We start from the raw sequence: 16,947 nt of genomic DNA, 5'->3' as shown, positions 1-16,947 counted from the left end.
ATCAAAAATGGGGAAATAATAATTTTTAATTTTTTTTACAGTAGCTAAGGTGAACATTACGGTGAATTAAAGGGGAAGGGAAATTTTGTTTATAAATACATACGATATTATTTATACTAAAAAGTGAATGAGCAGACTAAGCTGAACACGACTCGAATTAAAGAGGAAAGGAGAAATTAAATGAGAGTCATGCATATGAATTTCAAAATACAAAATTGGGCCCAAACACGATACAGATGCCCATAAGTTCTTATTCTTTATATGAAGATCACTATTAGAAATTATCCAAGTAAAATGTTGTTTAGTTAGCAAAATGTATTAATAAATAGACGGTTCATCATGAATAAGTCATACATTTGGATGAATAAACAATCTCTATTTCAAATGATTTTTTGTAAAAGTGATTTTCAAATGAAGACGAAAATTGAACAATTCCATCTATAAATTTTATATGGTGTAGATACCTTATTCGTAAAAAGTAGGATATGTGAACTTACAGCATAAGAGGATGCAAGTATTATCCTTCTATTAAATTCTAACAATATTTGATACTTGTAGTTTTCCTCTCGGAATGATCACTACTCGTTCTAAGTAGACTTTTGCGAAGATTGAGATTTCAATTTTCATCATGTGACAAATTCTTGGTCGTACACCCACTACCTAGGATATTTGTAGAAACACTCGACAACCGAAATGTTTTTGGTAAGACTGGCCAAAACCTTTCTTGTACATCAATCCTTGATCATTTAAACACACTAGTAAAAAAAAATTCCTTGCACGAAGGATCTTGAAGTTCGTCGCTCAAGAAGGCATTGCGAGACAAAAATTAACATTCGTCACGCAAAATCTCTTACAAAAAAAATATATAACCTTCGTTTGATGTCAATAGAAGTAAAGAATCTATAAAACTTCCACGCAATAGTCTGATTTCGAATCCTTATTCTGTTTTATTACAAAGCCGAAATAACTTTGCAATTGGTAATTTTGTAATTGATGGAAGTTCGCTAAAGTCCAATCTTTTTAAGCAAATTTTGAATCATAATCCAATTCCAACTAAAGCATAAGATATAAGACGTCGATGGCAATGTAAAGGAAATTTTTACCATACAAAGAGAGAGAAACATACATCCGAGTCGAACCATTTCCCATTTCCAATTTCCTAGCATGCGACCGCAATGTCTTATCTTGCAGAAGCGGTCTAAATGTCCAACAAAATCTAAATACATAAGAGCCTGACCTACACCTTGCAATAAATACCACGCGGTTATCGTATTCATTGCGACACTGAACAATATGCTCGTTGATTCAAGTTCAACGTACCAACTGGCAACCTGCAATTTTTAGAATACAGTTCAATTAAGCTAGTGAATACAACAATTAAACACACAGTTTTCGCAAATCGGATTTACCATACTTTATAAACGAAAGCCCAGCAAGAGTTATTATACTTATATAACTTCACAAGAATCCATGGTATACATACATATACCTTCCCCTCACCTGGAAACCGAGAAATACTACACAATCACAAACAAGTTTTTGTTTCGATTTTAAATCAAGTTGAAGATTGAGAACCTTTTTATAGATGATGGATATACTAAAGGAAACCCATTGTTACCCCTTCACCTCTATAAGAATCCAAGAGAGGAACAAGATTCGAAAGCAATATGTAGAATGGAGAAAAACGAATTCCACTGAGTGGCAACTAATTTCATAGTATATTTCCCTGCTCAATCAAGTACATCTTTTGGTTGATTAGTTTTCCATATGCAGAGACTAATTTTAAGTAACTGAAAAATCGGAAAACAAAACAATCTAGCAAGTATATTAGCTTATGACTACTTAGCATGGCAAATTAAGGGATACAAAAAACCCTAAACATGGTGCTGTGGAAAACAAAAGCAAAGGAAAATATTGCCTTATACCCAAAATTCTTCAAATCAAAAAGCAACATGTGCATACATATACTCCAGCAATAGGAAGTTTCATATTGCTCAGAAATTATTTAGTCTTCATGAGAATATAAAAAATGTTAAATTATTATTGTGACTGAAAGCACAGGTCAAAATATAAACAAAAAAAAAAAAAAAAAAAGAGAAATAAAAAAATAACAAAAAGCTATAACTTACTGGGCATTATTCTGCAAGTTCTTTTCAGCCTTCATGTTCTTACGCCGCTTTTTGGAAGCTGGAAGAACAGCACAAGAAGTTGGAGAGACGCCCAAAGAAGTTGGAGCAGGGGGCAAGGAAGTTGGAGCAGCAACCAAGGAAGTTGGGGCATTTGACAAAGAAGTTGGAGCAGCAGCCAACGAAGTTATGGGAAGCTGGGGGGTTGCTTGACAAGCTTGTTCCTCTCGCTTCCGTTTGATAAATTCATGGTGTGGAGGATGCATTCCCAAAGATGCCTCAGGTGCAGCAGCTATTGGAGTGTCAGTCGAGATTACATAACCTTGACCTGCATTTACTGCTGAAGTAGCAAGACTGACATGAGAACAGGCTGGCTCCTTACTCTTATGTGCAAGTTTGTTTTTAGACCTAAGGATCTCCAACATAATGGGCGCTGATTCAGAATCACCTGAATTTATCTTGAATTAGTCAGCCACAAGAAAATAAGTGCATGCACCACATTAACTCACAAATAAGTTATAAGTTACTTTAAACAAATATGTATAATTAAAATAGTAAAAACAATACCCAGAAGCGATTGGACAACAACACGAGCCGCCAACTGTTCAGCCTCTTTCTTTCTTTTTGCAACTTCCCCTGTAAAAGTCACACCATTGAAAACCAAAGAAGATACAAAAAATGGAACCTTCGTTTTTCCCTTAAAAGTGTGGTATGTAGGTGGTTCAATATTCCTCTTCGTTCTATATTCATTCAGCATCATCTTCCACAACATCAGATCCTGAAAATAACCAATGGAATGTAGTGAAATTTATTATCTTCCATTCCTTTCTATATTGCATGGTAAAATGCAAAGTGTAAAACAAGCAAGCAAATATTTCATTTAGATAGTGATGATGCCCCAAAAAAGAGTTGCAAGCTAATCTGAAAAAACAAGTTTTTGAACAATTCATATATTATGTTAAAACAAAAAATGTGTACCCAAACAGAAACTTTGAGCATAGAAAACTGAACCTCATGAACAGGAGTAACAGAAGGAATAGGAGGAATAGGAGGAACTTCATCCTTTATCTTCTCTGTTAAACTAATCATGGCAAGTCTCGCTGCATCTTGTTCAGCGGCTTTTCGCCCAGGAAATGTGTCGGGTGAAGTATAGCAAACTCCACCAACCAACACAGCAGACCTAAACACTGGTCTATTTATCATTCCTTCATTAACAGTTCGATAAACAGGAGGCGAAATACCTGCTCGCCGGGCATATTCATGCAGCTGATTTTTGTGCGTCAGGTGACCTGGTAAGCCGATATGAACTCAAATGTATAAGAACTACCAAAGATCCAATCTTTTGCAAGTTCAAAACCATTATAAACAAAGGTGATAGTTTACAGAATTGTGAGCTAAATTTCATTTCTCAGATTAAAAATGAAATCACACTAAAGAAGAAAAAAGTTAGAGCTACACAATTTATAATTTTGATTGGAATCCACACACCCAAAGAGATTCTCTCAATTAAATCCCGGCGGCGATATCCCACCTCATGATTAATAAGTCGCATATCATATCACCGCGAATAGATACAGAACGAAAGGTAAACCACAACAAAACTAGTTCGTTCTCCAAAACCAGACATAACAGTGTCCATAATCTTTTGGGTGAAATATACAGAAAATTAGGTAGAAAGATGTAGGACTTACTCTTGGAAGAAGAAGATGATGGAGAAGCAGAAGAAGCCGGATGCTGAACCGGAGTCCGAGTCGGAGTCGGGTTTTGTGGTGGAGGTTGGTTTGAGGGCTGCGATTGGCGCTGAGGGACATTGGAATCGGAAGCCGCCATTTCCACAGGTGTAAGAAGCTTCTGCTTCAATTTCTAGGGGTTCTGAAACGAGTTTTCTGTTACGGTGGTTCTGTTTACTTATTTCGGGGGAAATTTTAAAAATATATTTTAGGAGCCCAAGCCCATCAATGATAGACGCGTGATCCATTGAACTTTTGTTAACTTCACCAGTTAAGCGTTAACAATGTCATATAAACTTTTACATTTTTTAATTTGTTATATAAAATAATATTTTAAAGGAGTTGTCATATCAAGTTATCAACTTTCTAAAATTATTAGTTTGTCATCTTTCTCCAACTTCTTTAAAATTTTCATCTAATATAAACATGTGTTTAGGGTTATTTCAAATTTAAAATACAGGAAATTTAACGAAATTAGAGTGCTGATGACAATTAATATCTAAGAAAATTAATACAACAAATTGCTTAATATTAAAAGTTGAAAATATGGATAAACTCGTAGAAAAATAAAAATAAAAATTTGATAGATAAGAGATATCCTTCCTGTAATTTTTCTTACGGCTATTTCCGATCCAAGAAGAAGAGGGAAAGAGAGTCGGAAACCCAAAACAACATAAATGGGAGGAAACAATCAACCAAAATGACCAAGACACCATGATTTCCAAGCCTAGCCCCTATAGTATTACAAAATTACTAACTTTTTCACCATCTATCATTATTTGTAGAGTAAATTGTAGCAATGATCTCTCAACTTTAATCAAATTTGAGCAATGGTTACTCAACTAAAAATTCATTACAACTGGTCCCTCAACTCATCAAAATATGTAGCTATGGTAATTTCGTCAAATTCCTTAGAATTTTGTCAAAATGAGTTATATTGGAAGGAATATTGCTACAATTAGGTTAAAGTTGAAGGACTATTGCTCCAATTGGGTTAAAGTTGAGGGACCATTGTTCTAGTTGGATTAAAGTTGAGAGATCAATGGTAATAGATTTTTAGTTTAGGGACCATAGTGACACGTTTTGATGAGTTGAGAAACAAATGATAATGAATTTTTAATTGAGAGATTGTTGCTCCAATTAAGTAAAAGTTACAAGATCATTGCTACAATTTACTCTTACTTGTAAGATAAAATAGTTCAATTGAAATTTTTATTTTTTTTTAATGAATAGAAATAACACAAGGTTTAAATGGTTCAATTCTTAAAATTGAGCTCCGTCCGTTGAGTTTCTTTAGATTAATGGAGAATAGAGTTATAAATAGTGCTTACCTACAACAGTAAGATTTCCCTCGTAATTCGTTCTATGCCTCCAAGGGGTTGTTCTCCTCCTTATATAGGCCATTTTCTAAGTCTTCAATTTCTTTTATTTCGAAATTGTCACTTTGCATTTAATGCGTTAAATGCACTTATTTGACTTGCTAATTGTTCTTCCCTGTTTCGTCGCCATGTTGCTAGTCGTCTCCTTACGAAATTGGTTAAAAATCTAACTGAAGATCTCTCCACATGCACTTATTTAACCAATTTCTTCACCCCACGTGCACTTATTTAACCAATTGCTAGTCGTCTCCTTACATTACATTTGTAACCACATGATGTTTCTAACTAAAGATCTAGTGATAAAATGGGTTAAAAAAAATTGTTAATACCAATTGCCGGACTATTTATTAACATAACTAAGGCAATAAATAACTAGCCTTGATTATATTATTATATATATATTCTAACAAACGATATTATTTACACTAAGAAGAGGTGAACTTAACTTCATAATGGGTTAACAATAATGTTGTTCAAATTGATCTATAACAATAATTGAATCTAAAATTTCTCACCTACAAACGAAGAGAAATACTTATTTTAAATTAAATAGATTAAATTATGCTAGGGCCAATTAAAAGCACCCAAACGCTGAAGCTACACGAACCAGGATCCTTGCCGGATCCATTCCCTAGGGATCTAGGGATCACGCAATTGTGTTCATTTATCGTATATCGTGCGATCAGTTTTTGTTAGGTACTATTTATATTTGAATTTTAAATTTTAAACAATTTATGAACGCATGATATACGATGAACAGACACGATTACATGATCCTTAGGATCCCTAGGGAATGGATCCGGCGAGGATCCTGGTTCAAGGTACACAGGTAAAATTGATTTGCGCACGTGAGAATCTATTCTAAGAGATTTTTACCTTCCTTTTTGCCATCGGTTTTCCGACAGGAAGGGATACCGTCCTCCGCTCCACCACCGGCGTCTGTTTTCGGATGCAAATCTAGGTTCCTGAAGCTCTGTAAATTTCTCTCCTTTGAGTTTCTCTTACAAATATTCATATGGCCAGAAGAACCAGCAATAAACGACGCCATGGCTACCCACCTCCCCACAATCCCTCTTCTCCAAGCCCAAATCACCATAAACGCCAACCCTCCAAGAAACTGCATTCTTCTTCCAACCCAATTCACAGAATCCCCAATCCCCCAACCCCTGTTCACAAAACCCACAATTCTTCAGCCACAGCTCTTTTGCCGGCGAACCCACATCCCCAAACCCCAGTAGCAAAACGCCCAACCTTCGCCTCGTACCTCGACACTCCAGATCTGCCTCCGAAAATCAGGCTTCTTTGCGAAATATTGGCGAAAACCCGCACCATTTCTGTTGAGGAACGGTTGGAGGAGACTGGTGTTAGAGTGACCCAAGAAGATGTTGAAGAGGTGCTCAAACTGTCCTACGGGTATCCGGGCCCATCCGTGAAGTTCTTCCGGTGGGCCGGTCGCCAGCTGAATGACTTGCACAGCCCCTATGCTTGGAACTTGGTTGTTGATCTTTTGGGCAAGACTTGCTTCTTTGATGCAATGTGGGACGCCATCAGTGCCATGGCGAAAGAAAGGTTACTCTCTTTGGCCATTTTTGCTTCTGTTTTTAGTAGTTACGTAGTTGCCAGTCGTGTTAAAGAGGCTATTTCGACTTTTGAGTGTATGAGCCAGTAGGGTTGTCCTAGGGACATTGTGGCCTTGAATTCACTTTTGAGTGCAATCTGCAGAGATGGCAAGGCCGTTGATGCCGTTGAGTTTTTGCGCGTTGCCAAGGTTAGTATTACGCCGGACCCCGATACTTACGCCATTTTGTTGGAGGGTTTAGAAAATGAAGTCAGCGTAGATTGTGCTAGGCAGGTTTTTTCTGAGATGGTGATTGAGATTGGTTGGGATGTAAACAATGTGCCGACTTATGATTCGTTCTTGAATACTTTGCTTAAGGGACCTGATGGGATCCGCAAGGTGGTGAAATTCTTTGAGACCTTAGAAGATAGGAGGTGTTATCCGGGGATCAATTTTTTCAGGCTTGCACTCGATGAGTGTGTCAAGAAGGGCGATGCTTGGGGAGCTGACACTCTTTGGCAGGCAATGACAGAGAGAATTGGATTCCGACCTGATACAAGTATGTATAGTACAGTGATTTCTTTACATTGTCATGATGGCAATGTAGATTTAGCGAAAAGGATGTTGGATGAGATGGTGTACGATGGGGCGTTCCCGAATTCACAAATATATAACATGGTGTTTAAGTTTCTAATCAAGGATAGGAAGTTAAAGGAGGCTTCGGCATTGTTTACTGAGATGGTTAAAAATGAGTGTGTTCCAGAGCTTGCTAATTGTGGCACAGCAGTAAGGATTTTCCTGGATTCTGAGGACCCTTACTTTGCTATAAAAGTTTGGAAGTGCATGATAGAGAATTACCATTCCGACTTGGAGGATACCGGGAATTTGTTGGTGGTAGGGCTACGTGATCTGAATAGGTACCAGAAGCAGTCAAGTACACAGAGGATATGATTGCAAGAGGAATCAAATTGGAGTTTTCGACATTGTCAAAGCTGAAACAAAACCTCTTCCAAGCAAGGAAGGAAAACGTGTATGATGAACTTTTGAGAAAGTGGAAAGCTCAACACGTAGGTTAGAAATACTTAAGACTTATGCATGTTTGCGACATTGTTGCACTAGTTCCGTATTCCATCTATGATGTGTCAACTGATAGATGTAATTTCAGATAACAACAATATTAATTATTTTCTTCTGAATGTAATGGCTCCCCGTTCCAACTACCAAAAAGACAGTAATACCCTAAACCTCATATCCTCTGGTTTCACAAAACCACACATTCATTTCTTGTGAATCATAATTCACTCACTCTTGGCAAATTAGAAATAATGTAAACATGAGTGAAACAGGGGAGCCAGCCTAATACAAATATCTTAGCTACTGTTGCTGCATTTAGCCAAGTATGCATCCCAGCCTTGACGACGATATTCACGAGCGACCTCAGCAGGGTTTGCAGCTTTTATGATTCCACGGCCCACAGTTATGATGTCACTACCTCTATCATAGATGACCTGCAACAAAAAAAAATTCAGGCACAAGTCTGGCTAATAAAAGAGTATGGTAATATGAAATGCAAGTAGAAATAGTAAACTTACGGAGTTTGGAGTGTTATATTGCTGGCCAAGAGCATCACCGCCGGTCACTAACTGCACTCCAGGAGTTGCCTGGATGAAAGTTGGATTTACGGGTGCCCCTGGCCATGATGCTGGATTAACTGAAATGAAGCCAATCACAAAATCAGAATGCTCCTCCGCAATCTTCACCGCGGCAGCTGTGTAATCTCCCTTTGCAAAGTTACCGGCTGAGCTCATTTCAGCAAGGAGCAACAGGCCCCTATCGCGTGGCAAACCCTATGAGAGAGAGAGAGGGACCAAGATTGTCTGCCCTCCCACTTATCATCCCCTCCTACTTTTTCTAGCCATTGATTTCATGTTTAGTTAATTTAATGCTCCGGATTTTGCCACCTCACCAACAACTCCAAACCATCTTTAAACATTCCCAGCTAGATCTGTAACCTCTGCAAGTGCCTTCTTCCATCTCTCCATCCTGTCGTGGGGTTCAGTTTTCCGGTGTTTAGCAAATGACTCGACAAAGCTTCCCATCTGCTTCCTCACATGGGACGGATCAACATCGTAGAAGACCGGTAGACTGGTCCCCTATCCATTGTAAAAAATCTCCATAGATTCTGACTGGATCTTATGATCAAAAGTCCCCAAAATTCACAACTGAAAAGTGAAAAACTTGTGTTCCTCGGTCTCCGTTGAGATCTCTCACTGTTTCTTCCGGAGTAGGATTCTCTTCCTTACGATTTTATTGGCTCGACCTTCTTTTCCATCTGTATCTATTTTAATTTACAAATTAGCAAAATTACAAACAAAACCGAGCTGTTTGGTTTACCAAAAATCGAGGCCATTCCTCCCTCCCTCACACGCTGACCTAAATAAAATCCCAAATTCCCAATTTTTTTTTTTTTTTTGTTAATTTAAAAAAGTATTAATTCGTCAAGTTTCAGCTCCAAAGGTCCAAGCTTTCCTCTTCTTCTGCTTCCTCAACCTCTGAACCCAGGTACTATTTTGAGCTTTTTCCCTCTATTTTTTTGGGTTTAATTTCTTTGAATTTTCTGTTGCTTTAACATGCTTGAATTTTGATTTGATCCGTCCCATGTGAGGAAGCTGCCGAGGCATTTGCTAGACACCGGAAAACTGAACCCCCCGACATGATGGAGAGATGGAGGAAGGCACTTGCAGAGGTTGCAGATCTAGCTGGAAAGGTTTAAGGATGGTTTGGAGTTGTTGGTGAGATGATAAAATTTGGAGCATTAAATTAACTAAACATGAAATCAATGGCTAAAAAAGTAGGAGGGGATGGAAGGGAATGGTAAGTGGGAGGGTAGACAATCTTGGTTCGAGAGAGAGAGTACAAAAGCAGTAAACAGTTAGGAAAAAACGAATCATCTGAGCAAAATTAATGCAGAGATATCCATCAATTCAAAATTGCATAAACCTTCAACTTTAGTCCGTCAACTATCCCGGGACCAGAGATTATATGACAGTTGACAATATCAGCCCAGTCGAGTATATGGAATATACCCCTGCAAACAGAAGAACCGAGGAGCTAAAGGAAGGGAAATGATACTAACAGAGCGAAAAATAAGAAGAAGAAAAAAATGAGCCTGAGCCTGAACCTCACCCTTCATACTGCATTGTTACTGTGTTACCAATGTCTGCAAACTTGCGATCTTCGAAAATTAGGAAATTATGTTTCTCTGCAATCTTCAATTGGACAAGGCACATATCAGTTATAACTTCACAATTTAAGGAAGCTTTGCTTGATTTAACTAAAACTCAAGCGGCAATTAAGAATAGATAACAATTTACTATCTCAATCTGCAGCAACAATCATATCAATGCCATCAAGAAATTATAAAATCCATATGAACCAGTAGTCATCAAATCATAATTAATATCAAGTTGTACATTGCAAAAAACGAGTTTAGAGATATACCGAGCGAAGTTTAGAGCCAAAATCTGGAGTGAAATCGGGCAATATATCGACATGGGTTTTCAGTAAACATATCTCCGGCCCAACCTGCATTAAAATGTATAGATTATAGCATCAATAACCATCACAATCATAGATATTCATCCATCCCCTACTCCCTAAATTCGAATCTGTATCCAAGAATTTCTATGCTGGTCTGACATTCTATACTTCGAGGTGTTTAACCGTTAGATCTTGATCTTTGTATCTTTGATCAAAGATCTAACGGTTACTAAGTAACTTGAAAATTTCATTAATGTCATAAAAATTGAATGAGGATCTTCTTCGGATCCTCTTTGTTAGGATCTTGAAGATCCTCACATCGTGTTCGTTCATCGTACATCGTGCAATCATAAATCATTTTAAATATTTTTATTTTTATTTAAAATTAAATATAAATAATACTTGATGAAAAAAACTGACTGTACGATAAACGGGAATCCCAGAATCCTCACAAAAAGTATCCGCAGAGGATCCTCATTCATAAAAATTGGGAATGATGTAACATTCGTCTATCTCCAAACCTGCATGGCAGTTCATAGTCCAACTTCTTGGTAACGCCCGTGTATCAAGAGGTCAACTTATTGTCTCCAACGATACAGTTCAAATCAGCAAATGCTTTCATAAATTTTCCGCGAAAATTAAAAAATTCCAAGAAAATCTCACCTTCTCAGCAATGTCGAGCAACTCCTTGGTAGTCCCAACATCGGCAGCCACACACGGATTGCTCTGCTTCTGCACCATCACCTCGAAAAGCAGCTTCCCCGTGGGATTCTTCGACACCTTCGCTCTCTCCTCAAACGCCAAACCCCTAACCCTAACTTTCTCTACGTTTGTCGGCACAACCGGCGGCGCCGCCACCTTCTGATTCTCCTCCAAAAACTAAAAAACAATGCTCCGTCTCCTCCGCGACCTTCCCATTCTCCTTCAACACCCTCACCATCTCGCTCAGCCGAAACAGCGAGTGCAATCGAATCCCGTTCTCCTCCAAATTCTCCCTACCTCCTTGCTCCCGATCGATCAGAACGACGGCGTCTTGGACCTTCAGCCCTGCGGCGCGTAGGGGCGTAGCCGTCTCCAAAACCGATGCGCCGCTTGTAACAAGTCCTCGATTATGAGGCAGACTTGTTCGGGCTTGAAGACGACCTTCGATAGCCTTGGCGGTTCCGTAGTCCTTGACCTCCTTGCGGCGCATGAGCATAGGAAGGTCGTGGCACGTGCTGCACGTGGCGATGGGGGAGGGCGGTGGTGTAGGGCACACCGCAGATGAGGTCGTAGCGCGTGGAGGAGGAGACGGTGGCGATTAGGGTTTGGGAGATTTGGCTGAGGAGGGAGGGGTATGATACGAGGAGGCGGAGGTCTATGTAGATTGGAGAGAAGATTCCAGATAGGAGTTTGAAGTTGCCAAACTCGACAGCGGCGATTTCGTGGAGTTTGAGGAAGAGGGACTCGGTGGACGGCAAAGACGCCGAGGCGGAGGACTGTGAAGAGAAAACAACTGTTAGTTGAGAGAGCGAGTGGAGTGAGCGAGCGAGCACACGCACTGGCTTTTACGTACGGAACAAATAAAGAGTAAGGCTAGCTGACTAGATAAAATCTACAAATTAATTGACGTGTAACTAGTAGAAAATGAATATATTTATTAATTTTTAAGTAATAATTAAATTATTAAGTTTAATGTGATTTAGTTTATTAAATTTTGTTCATAAATTTATTCATCAGAACATTACTCTGGAATAAAAAGTTAGTGGAGAGAGTGAGTGGAGCGAGCGATGTGAGCGAGCACGCCCCACTTCCTCAATTTTTTTTTTGAAATTGAAGTACCATAATCATTGGTTACAAAAAAAAACTCAGTACAATACCGAAAGAAATGTGTATAACATGGATCTCAATAAAAAAATTTGTCAGAAATTTTAACCCGATTTAAGAGAAACAAAAAAATTTTGCATCAACATAATCATAAATAATAGATTAAGTACTATCTTCAACAAGAACATCTAAAATAATATCTGAAGGTTCTTTAAACCATGTAAATTCAGGATCGCAATGCAGTGTGATGCAAAATCCAACTCTCACCCAATATAAATACTCTCACCCAATATAAATTTTACTATGTTGGAGAAAGAAGTGAATAATTTAAGACTTGGCTCCGATATATGCATTTACTTAATATATTTTTATCTAACAGTGACAGAATCGTAATATATTAAATTTATTATGCAATAGTAGTATTGTAATTAAGTTAAAATTGCATGGCATTATAATTTAATATATAGAGTGTAATGGTAGTGGCCACCAAGAATTAGGACTAGTTTGGTATTGCTATGCTTTTTAAAAAATATATGCTTTTGCTGTGGTGGGTGTGAGAATAAACAGCTGTAAAATAAAGTTGTTAAGTGTTTGGTAAACTTTTTTTTTTTTTTTTTTTTTTTTTTTTTTTGTAAAAGTGTTTTTAATAAAAAAAGCAGTGTCTGAGTGTTTGATAAATTTTTATATAAATTGCTTTGAATATGTTAAATGACTAAAAAAAGATAGGGGTGTGATATCCACACACCCCTTTTTACTTCTCACACATCTTTTTAATTTTTGGACGTCGGATTGACTGAATTGAAGAAGATCAAGGGACAGAAATCAACAAATGGTGTGTGAGAAGTAAAAAATGGTGTGTTGTCCCTTGATCTTCTTCAATTCATCCGATCCAACGACCAAAAATTAAAAAGGTGTGTAAGAAATAAAATAGGATTGTGGATATCAAACCAAACCAAACCAATAGTAGCTTGGTTTGGTTTGATTTCACTTTGTAGGTTTAGTTATAATCTAATTATGAAACCGTATGTTATACTAGTTAACAAGAAAAAAAATTGAGAGTTCAATAGTAAAAGAGGAAGTGTTAACATGCACGAACTTTTGATCTCATAGAGGCAACTTGTTTGGTTACGTTTCTTTCAACATATTTAGGCGTCAAGTTGGATTTAACTAATTTTGAGTTGAAATTAGGTTAATGGTTGATTGAGAATTGAGCATGGAAATTGAATATCCAATATAACTAAATAAATAAAATGTTAATCTATGAAGGTTCGGTTTGGTTTTTAAACCACTAAAACTAAGACCGGACCAATAGTTTTTGGTTCAGTTCAGCTTTTTAGTTTCAGTTTAATTCGGTCTTTTTTTATTTCAATTCGATAGTCTGTCCAATTTTTTTCTTGTTTTCGATTTTTCGAGCCCACAACTAACTTTGGCTGTTCCAACTAGAGTGAACAGGAAGAATCCCTCTCTTTTCTGGGATCAACGCACGCTTTCTCTCTTCAACTTAAAATAATTGCCATTAGTTTTCTTGGGAAATGGAAAAATAGTCCCAAAAGTAAGCAAGCGAGCCCATTACCATAAAAAATTAAGAACACCCACTTTCTTTCTTCCTCCTCTGAATCAGTCAGCCTTTCTCCTGCCAAATATTTTTCACAGATTACACTTTCTCCCACTCTAATCCATCCTTTCTTTAATCCAAAAAACCCATTTATTATATATACATTGCTGTCTCTGGTACCCCATCTCTCTCTTCCTCTCTCTCTCTCTCTCTCTCCCCACTCACATTCATATTCATTTGGAAATTCTCTCCTACCCTGGAAGCAAAGCAGCTTTACCTTTTCCGTGGGTCTCTTTCTTGTTTCTGGGATTGTGTGCTTTTACTCATTGAGATCTGCTAAAAAATGGGCTACTCCCAAGGCACTTTCACCCACTCCAGAGAGCCACCCAATGCTCCTCCTCCTCTTCCTCTATACGCTTCCTCCTCTTTAGCCATACATCACCATTACTACAATGACCACAGAATCAAAACCCTTGTAAAGAAAATGTTCAGGGAGCTTGGTCTGGCCTGCTTTCTCCCACCTCCTCGCCGGAGGACGACCAACCAGAAGACCCCATTTGATGACGACGGCAACAATGGCGGCAACAGCAACAACAACAACAACAAGATAAATTTAGAGCACAACAAAGCGTGGCTGCTGGCGGAGTCCGGCGGGTGTGGGGCGGAGTTGGCAAATGCCGATCCCCAATCGGTTCACTCCTCTTTCAGGTTCAGCTTCTGCTCTCAGGTCGAGCTGGAATCCATGAACTTGAGCTCCTCCGCCGCTGCAACGGTTCTAATGGTGAATTTGGGAAATGGGTTGTCTGAATCGAAAGCTAAAGAGATGAAATGGAGGAGATTTGAGTGGTTGGAGAGGAGCATATCCCCAATGGCTCACACACTGATCAGATTTAGCTACGGTGAAATTCTCGCAGCTACTCGTAATTTTTCGAAAGGTAATCAAATGGGTTTGTTTTGTTTGAATCAAAAGTTGATCTTTTTATTGTGTGAGTTTGTAATGGAACTTCTTGTTCTGGGTAGGTAGAGTTTTGGGGAGAGGAGCTTTGAGCTGTGTGTTTAGGGGCAGAGTTGGGATTTTGAGAACTGCTGTGGCGATCAAGCGATTAGACAAGGAAGATAAAGAGTCTGCTAAGGCATTTTGTAGAGAGCTGATGATTTCTAGCTCTCTTCACCACCCAAATGTAACACCTTTTGTGGGATTTTGCATCGATCCAGAGGACGGTTTGTTTTTGGTTTATAAGTATGTCTCGGGGGGAAGCTTGGAGTGTCATTTACACGGTGAGTTCTCTTGCTTCGGTCTTTTGAATCGAATTTGATTTGAATTTGGTGAGGGTTTTAGTGATTTATGGCACATACACATTTGCAGAGAAAAAGGGGGGAGTTAAGGGCTCTGCAACACTTCCTTGGTTCGTAAGGCACAAGGTTGCTATTGGAATTGCTGAGGCAATTGCATATCTGCATAATGGAACTGAACGCTGTATTGTTCACAGAGATATGAAACCCTCGAACATTCTCCTTTCGTCCAAGAACACTGCCAAGGTAAATGGAGAGCAATTTTATGGACTTCGTTCTGGTTTGAAACTGAATCTTTTGATTGATTGACTGCGGTTTATCGACATTGCTTGCAGCTATGTGATTTTGGATTAGCCACTTGGACTTCCGCACCTTCCGTCCCTTTCCTCTGCAAAACTGTCAAAGGAACATTTGGGTATGATCTTGAGGAAACTTGACCATAAAGAAACACTTTTTTCCTGTTGCTTGTTCCATAAAGATTTTTTTTATTCATTGCACAATTTTTAAATGGCATGTGCAGTTACTTGGCTCCTGAGTATTTCCAGCATGGGAAAATATCCGATAAAACTGATGTGTATGCTTTTGGGGTGGTCTTGCTGGAATTAATAACTGGTAGGAAGCCGATTGAAGAAAGAAGGCCACAAGGAGAAGAAAGCTTGGTTCTATGGGTAGGTGCATCATTTTATCTTCTTTTTGTGCCTTGAACAGTTGAACTCCTTTTTTACTATGTGATGGTGAATAGATGGGCCCTTGATTGCTTCTCATGCTCAACATAGTTTCTTTTCTTTTAATAGCTTATTCTTCTTTGACAAAGCGATATTCTATTCTAATCTAATTTATGGGGAGTGGGATTCGAACACGGGTGTAAGGGGAAGACACACTATCCTGGCTAATTGGCCTAACCCACGTCTCCTTAGAAGAGTATTATTAACTTTTTTAAGAACGGTCATTCATTCAATCAGGTTAGTTACTCCCTTGGATAGACACTTTGCTTAGCGAGGGTTTTGTTTACCAACCACGTCACTTTCTGAAAGTCAAATTTCTTGAATCATTCTGTAAACTTTCTGTATGGTGTTACCATGAAAGTCATCAAAACTTCTTGTTTCAAATATGAGCGATGTATGGTTGCTATAAGTTATATCTCACACGTGTCAGCTTCCGTTTTTAATCAGGCAAAGCCCCTCTTGTGTAAAGGGAAAGGAGCTATTGAGGAGCTGCTTGATCCACATATAAAATGCACTTCGAGAAATTCAAATCAAATAGCACGGATGATTGAAGCTGCAGCTGCCTCCATAACGAGTGAAGAATCCCGAAGACCGAGCATTTGTGAGATAATGGCAATACTTAAAGGTGAAGAAGAATGTATCGTTTCCAAGAGGAAGAGGCCTAGTTTTCTGGGGAGTGGACTGGTCATTGATTGTCATTCTCAATTACAGCAAACGAAAAGCGAGATGCAGAGTCACCTAGCTTTGGCTATGTTAGGAGTTTCCGAGTTTGAAGACGATGATCACCTTTGCACTCGTTGATACGTTGCACCGGAACTATCTGGATTTTTCAGTTCTTAGATTTGTTGTTGCTTGTTTGAACTCTGAACGGAGTGGTATGCTAGAAGTGAGCACGAGAGTTGATATTGTAGGTAGGAATAGGAGTCTGATGTGTATATATCTTCCATGTACCTGTTCCTATCCAACTATTCTAACAGGAAAATTGTAACACGTTTTTCTTTTTTTCTTTTTTTTTTTTTTTTAATTTTTTTTAAAGATTTTGTGTCATTGTCGTCTTAACTTGTAAGCGAAATGTCTTAGCTTCGAATCTCGGGGATGGAGAGTTCACTATCGATTTCCTCACCTCTTTGTGCGTATATTGTTGTAGAGAAAAATAAAACATAAAAGCGCTTGTTTCATTTAAAGCGTATCAAGTTTCTTCTTTTTCTAATGCTTTTTCACAATGGTATGAAGAA

At 38.4% G+C, this 16,947-nt stretch overlaps 3 protein-coding genes and 1 pseudogene across 3 annotated transcripts; 2 read left to right on the top strand and 2 right to left on the bottom strand.

The window, feature by feature from the left end:
* Positions 1–847: 847 nt before the first annotated feature.
* On the bottom strand, positions 848–4,011 carry LOC137708820 (double-stranded RNA-binding protein 4-like). Its single transcript, XM_068447971.1, has 5 exons — positions 3,818–4,011; positions 3,138–3,415; positions 2,694–2,904; positions 2,130–2,574; positions 848–1,331 (listed from the first exon to the last, which is right to left on the bottom strand). Exons 1-5 carry the CDS (start codon positions 3,954–3,956, stop codon positions 1,274–1,276), a joined length of 1,131 nt encoding a protein of 376 aa, XP_068304072.1. The 5' UTR covers positions 3,957–4,011; the 3' UTR covers positions 848–1,273.
* A 2,110-nt stretch (positions 4,012–6,121) lies between these two features.
* Positions 6,122–7,765, top strand: LOC137708707 (pentatricopeptide repeat-containing protein At1g77360, mitochondrial-like). Its single transcript, XM_068447840.1, has 2 exons — positions 6,122–6,804; positions 6,958–7,765. The coding sequence occupies exons 1-2, from the start codon at positions 6,251–6,253 to the stop codon at positions 7,742–7,744; spliced, it is 1,341 nt and encodes a 446-aa protein (XP_068303941.1). The 5' UTR covers positions 6,122–6,250; the 3' UTR covers positions 7,745–7,765.
* Positions 7,766–8,058: 293 nt separating this feature from the next.
* Positions 8,059–12,163, bottom strand: LOC137707716 (uridine 5'-monophosphate synthase-like; annotated as a pseudogene).
* A 1,839-nt stretch (positions 12,164–14,002) lies between these two features.
* On the top strand, positions 14,003–16,798 carry LOC137749154 (probable serine/threonine-protein kinase PBL7). The gene is made up of 6 exons (XM_068489268.1): positions 14,003–14,629; positions 14,715–14,972; positions 15,061–15,233; positions 15,323–15,402; positions 15,508–15,655; positions 16,160–16,798. The coding sequence occupies exons 1-6, from the start codon at positions 14,038–14,040 to the stop codon at positions 16,511–16,513; spliced, it is 1,605 nt and encodes a 534-aa protein (XP_068345369.1). The 5' UTR covers positions 14,003–14,037; the 3' UTR covers positions 16,514–16,798.
* The last annotated feature ends 149 nt before the right edge of the window (positions 16,799–16,947 follow it).

This window comes from Pyrus communis, chromosome 11 (genome assembly GCF_963583255.1).
Source record: "Pyrus communis chromosome 11, drPyrComm1.1, whole genome shotgun sequence".
NCBI lineage: Eukaryota > Viridiplantae > Streptophyta > Magnoliopsida > Rosales > Rosaceae > Pyrus > Pyrus communis.
This window is presented reverse-complemented; position numbering and strand designations above follow the sequence as displayed.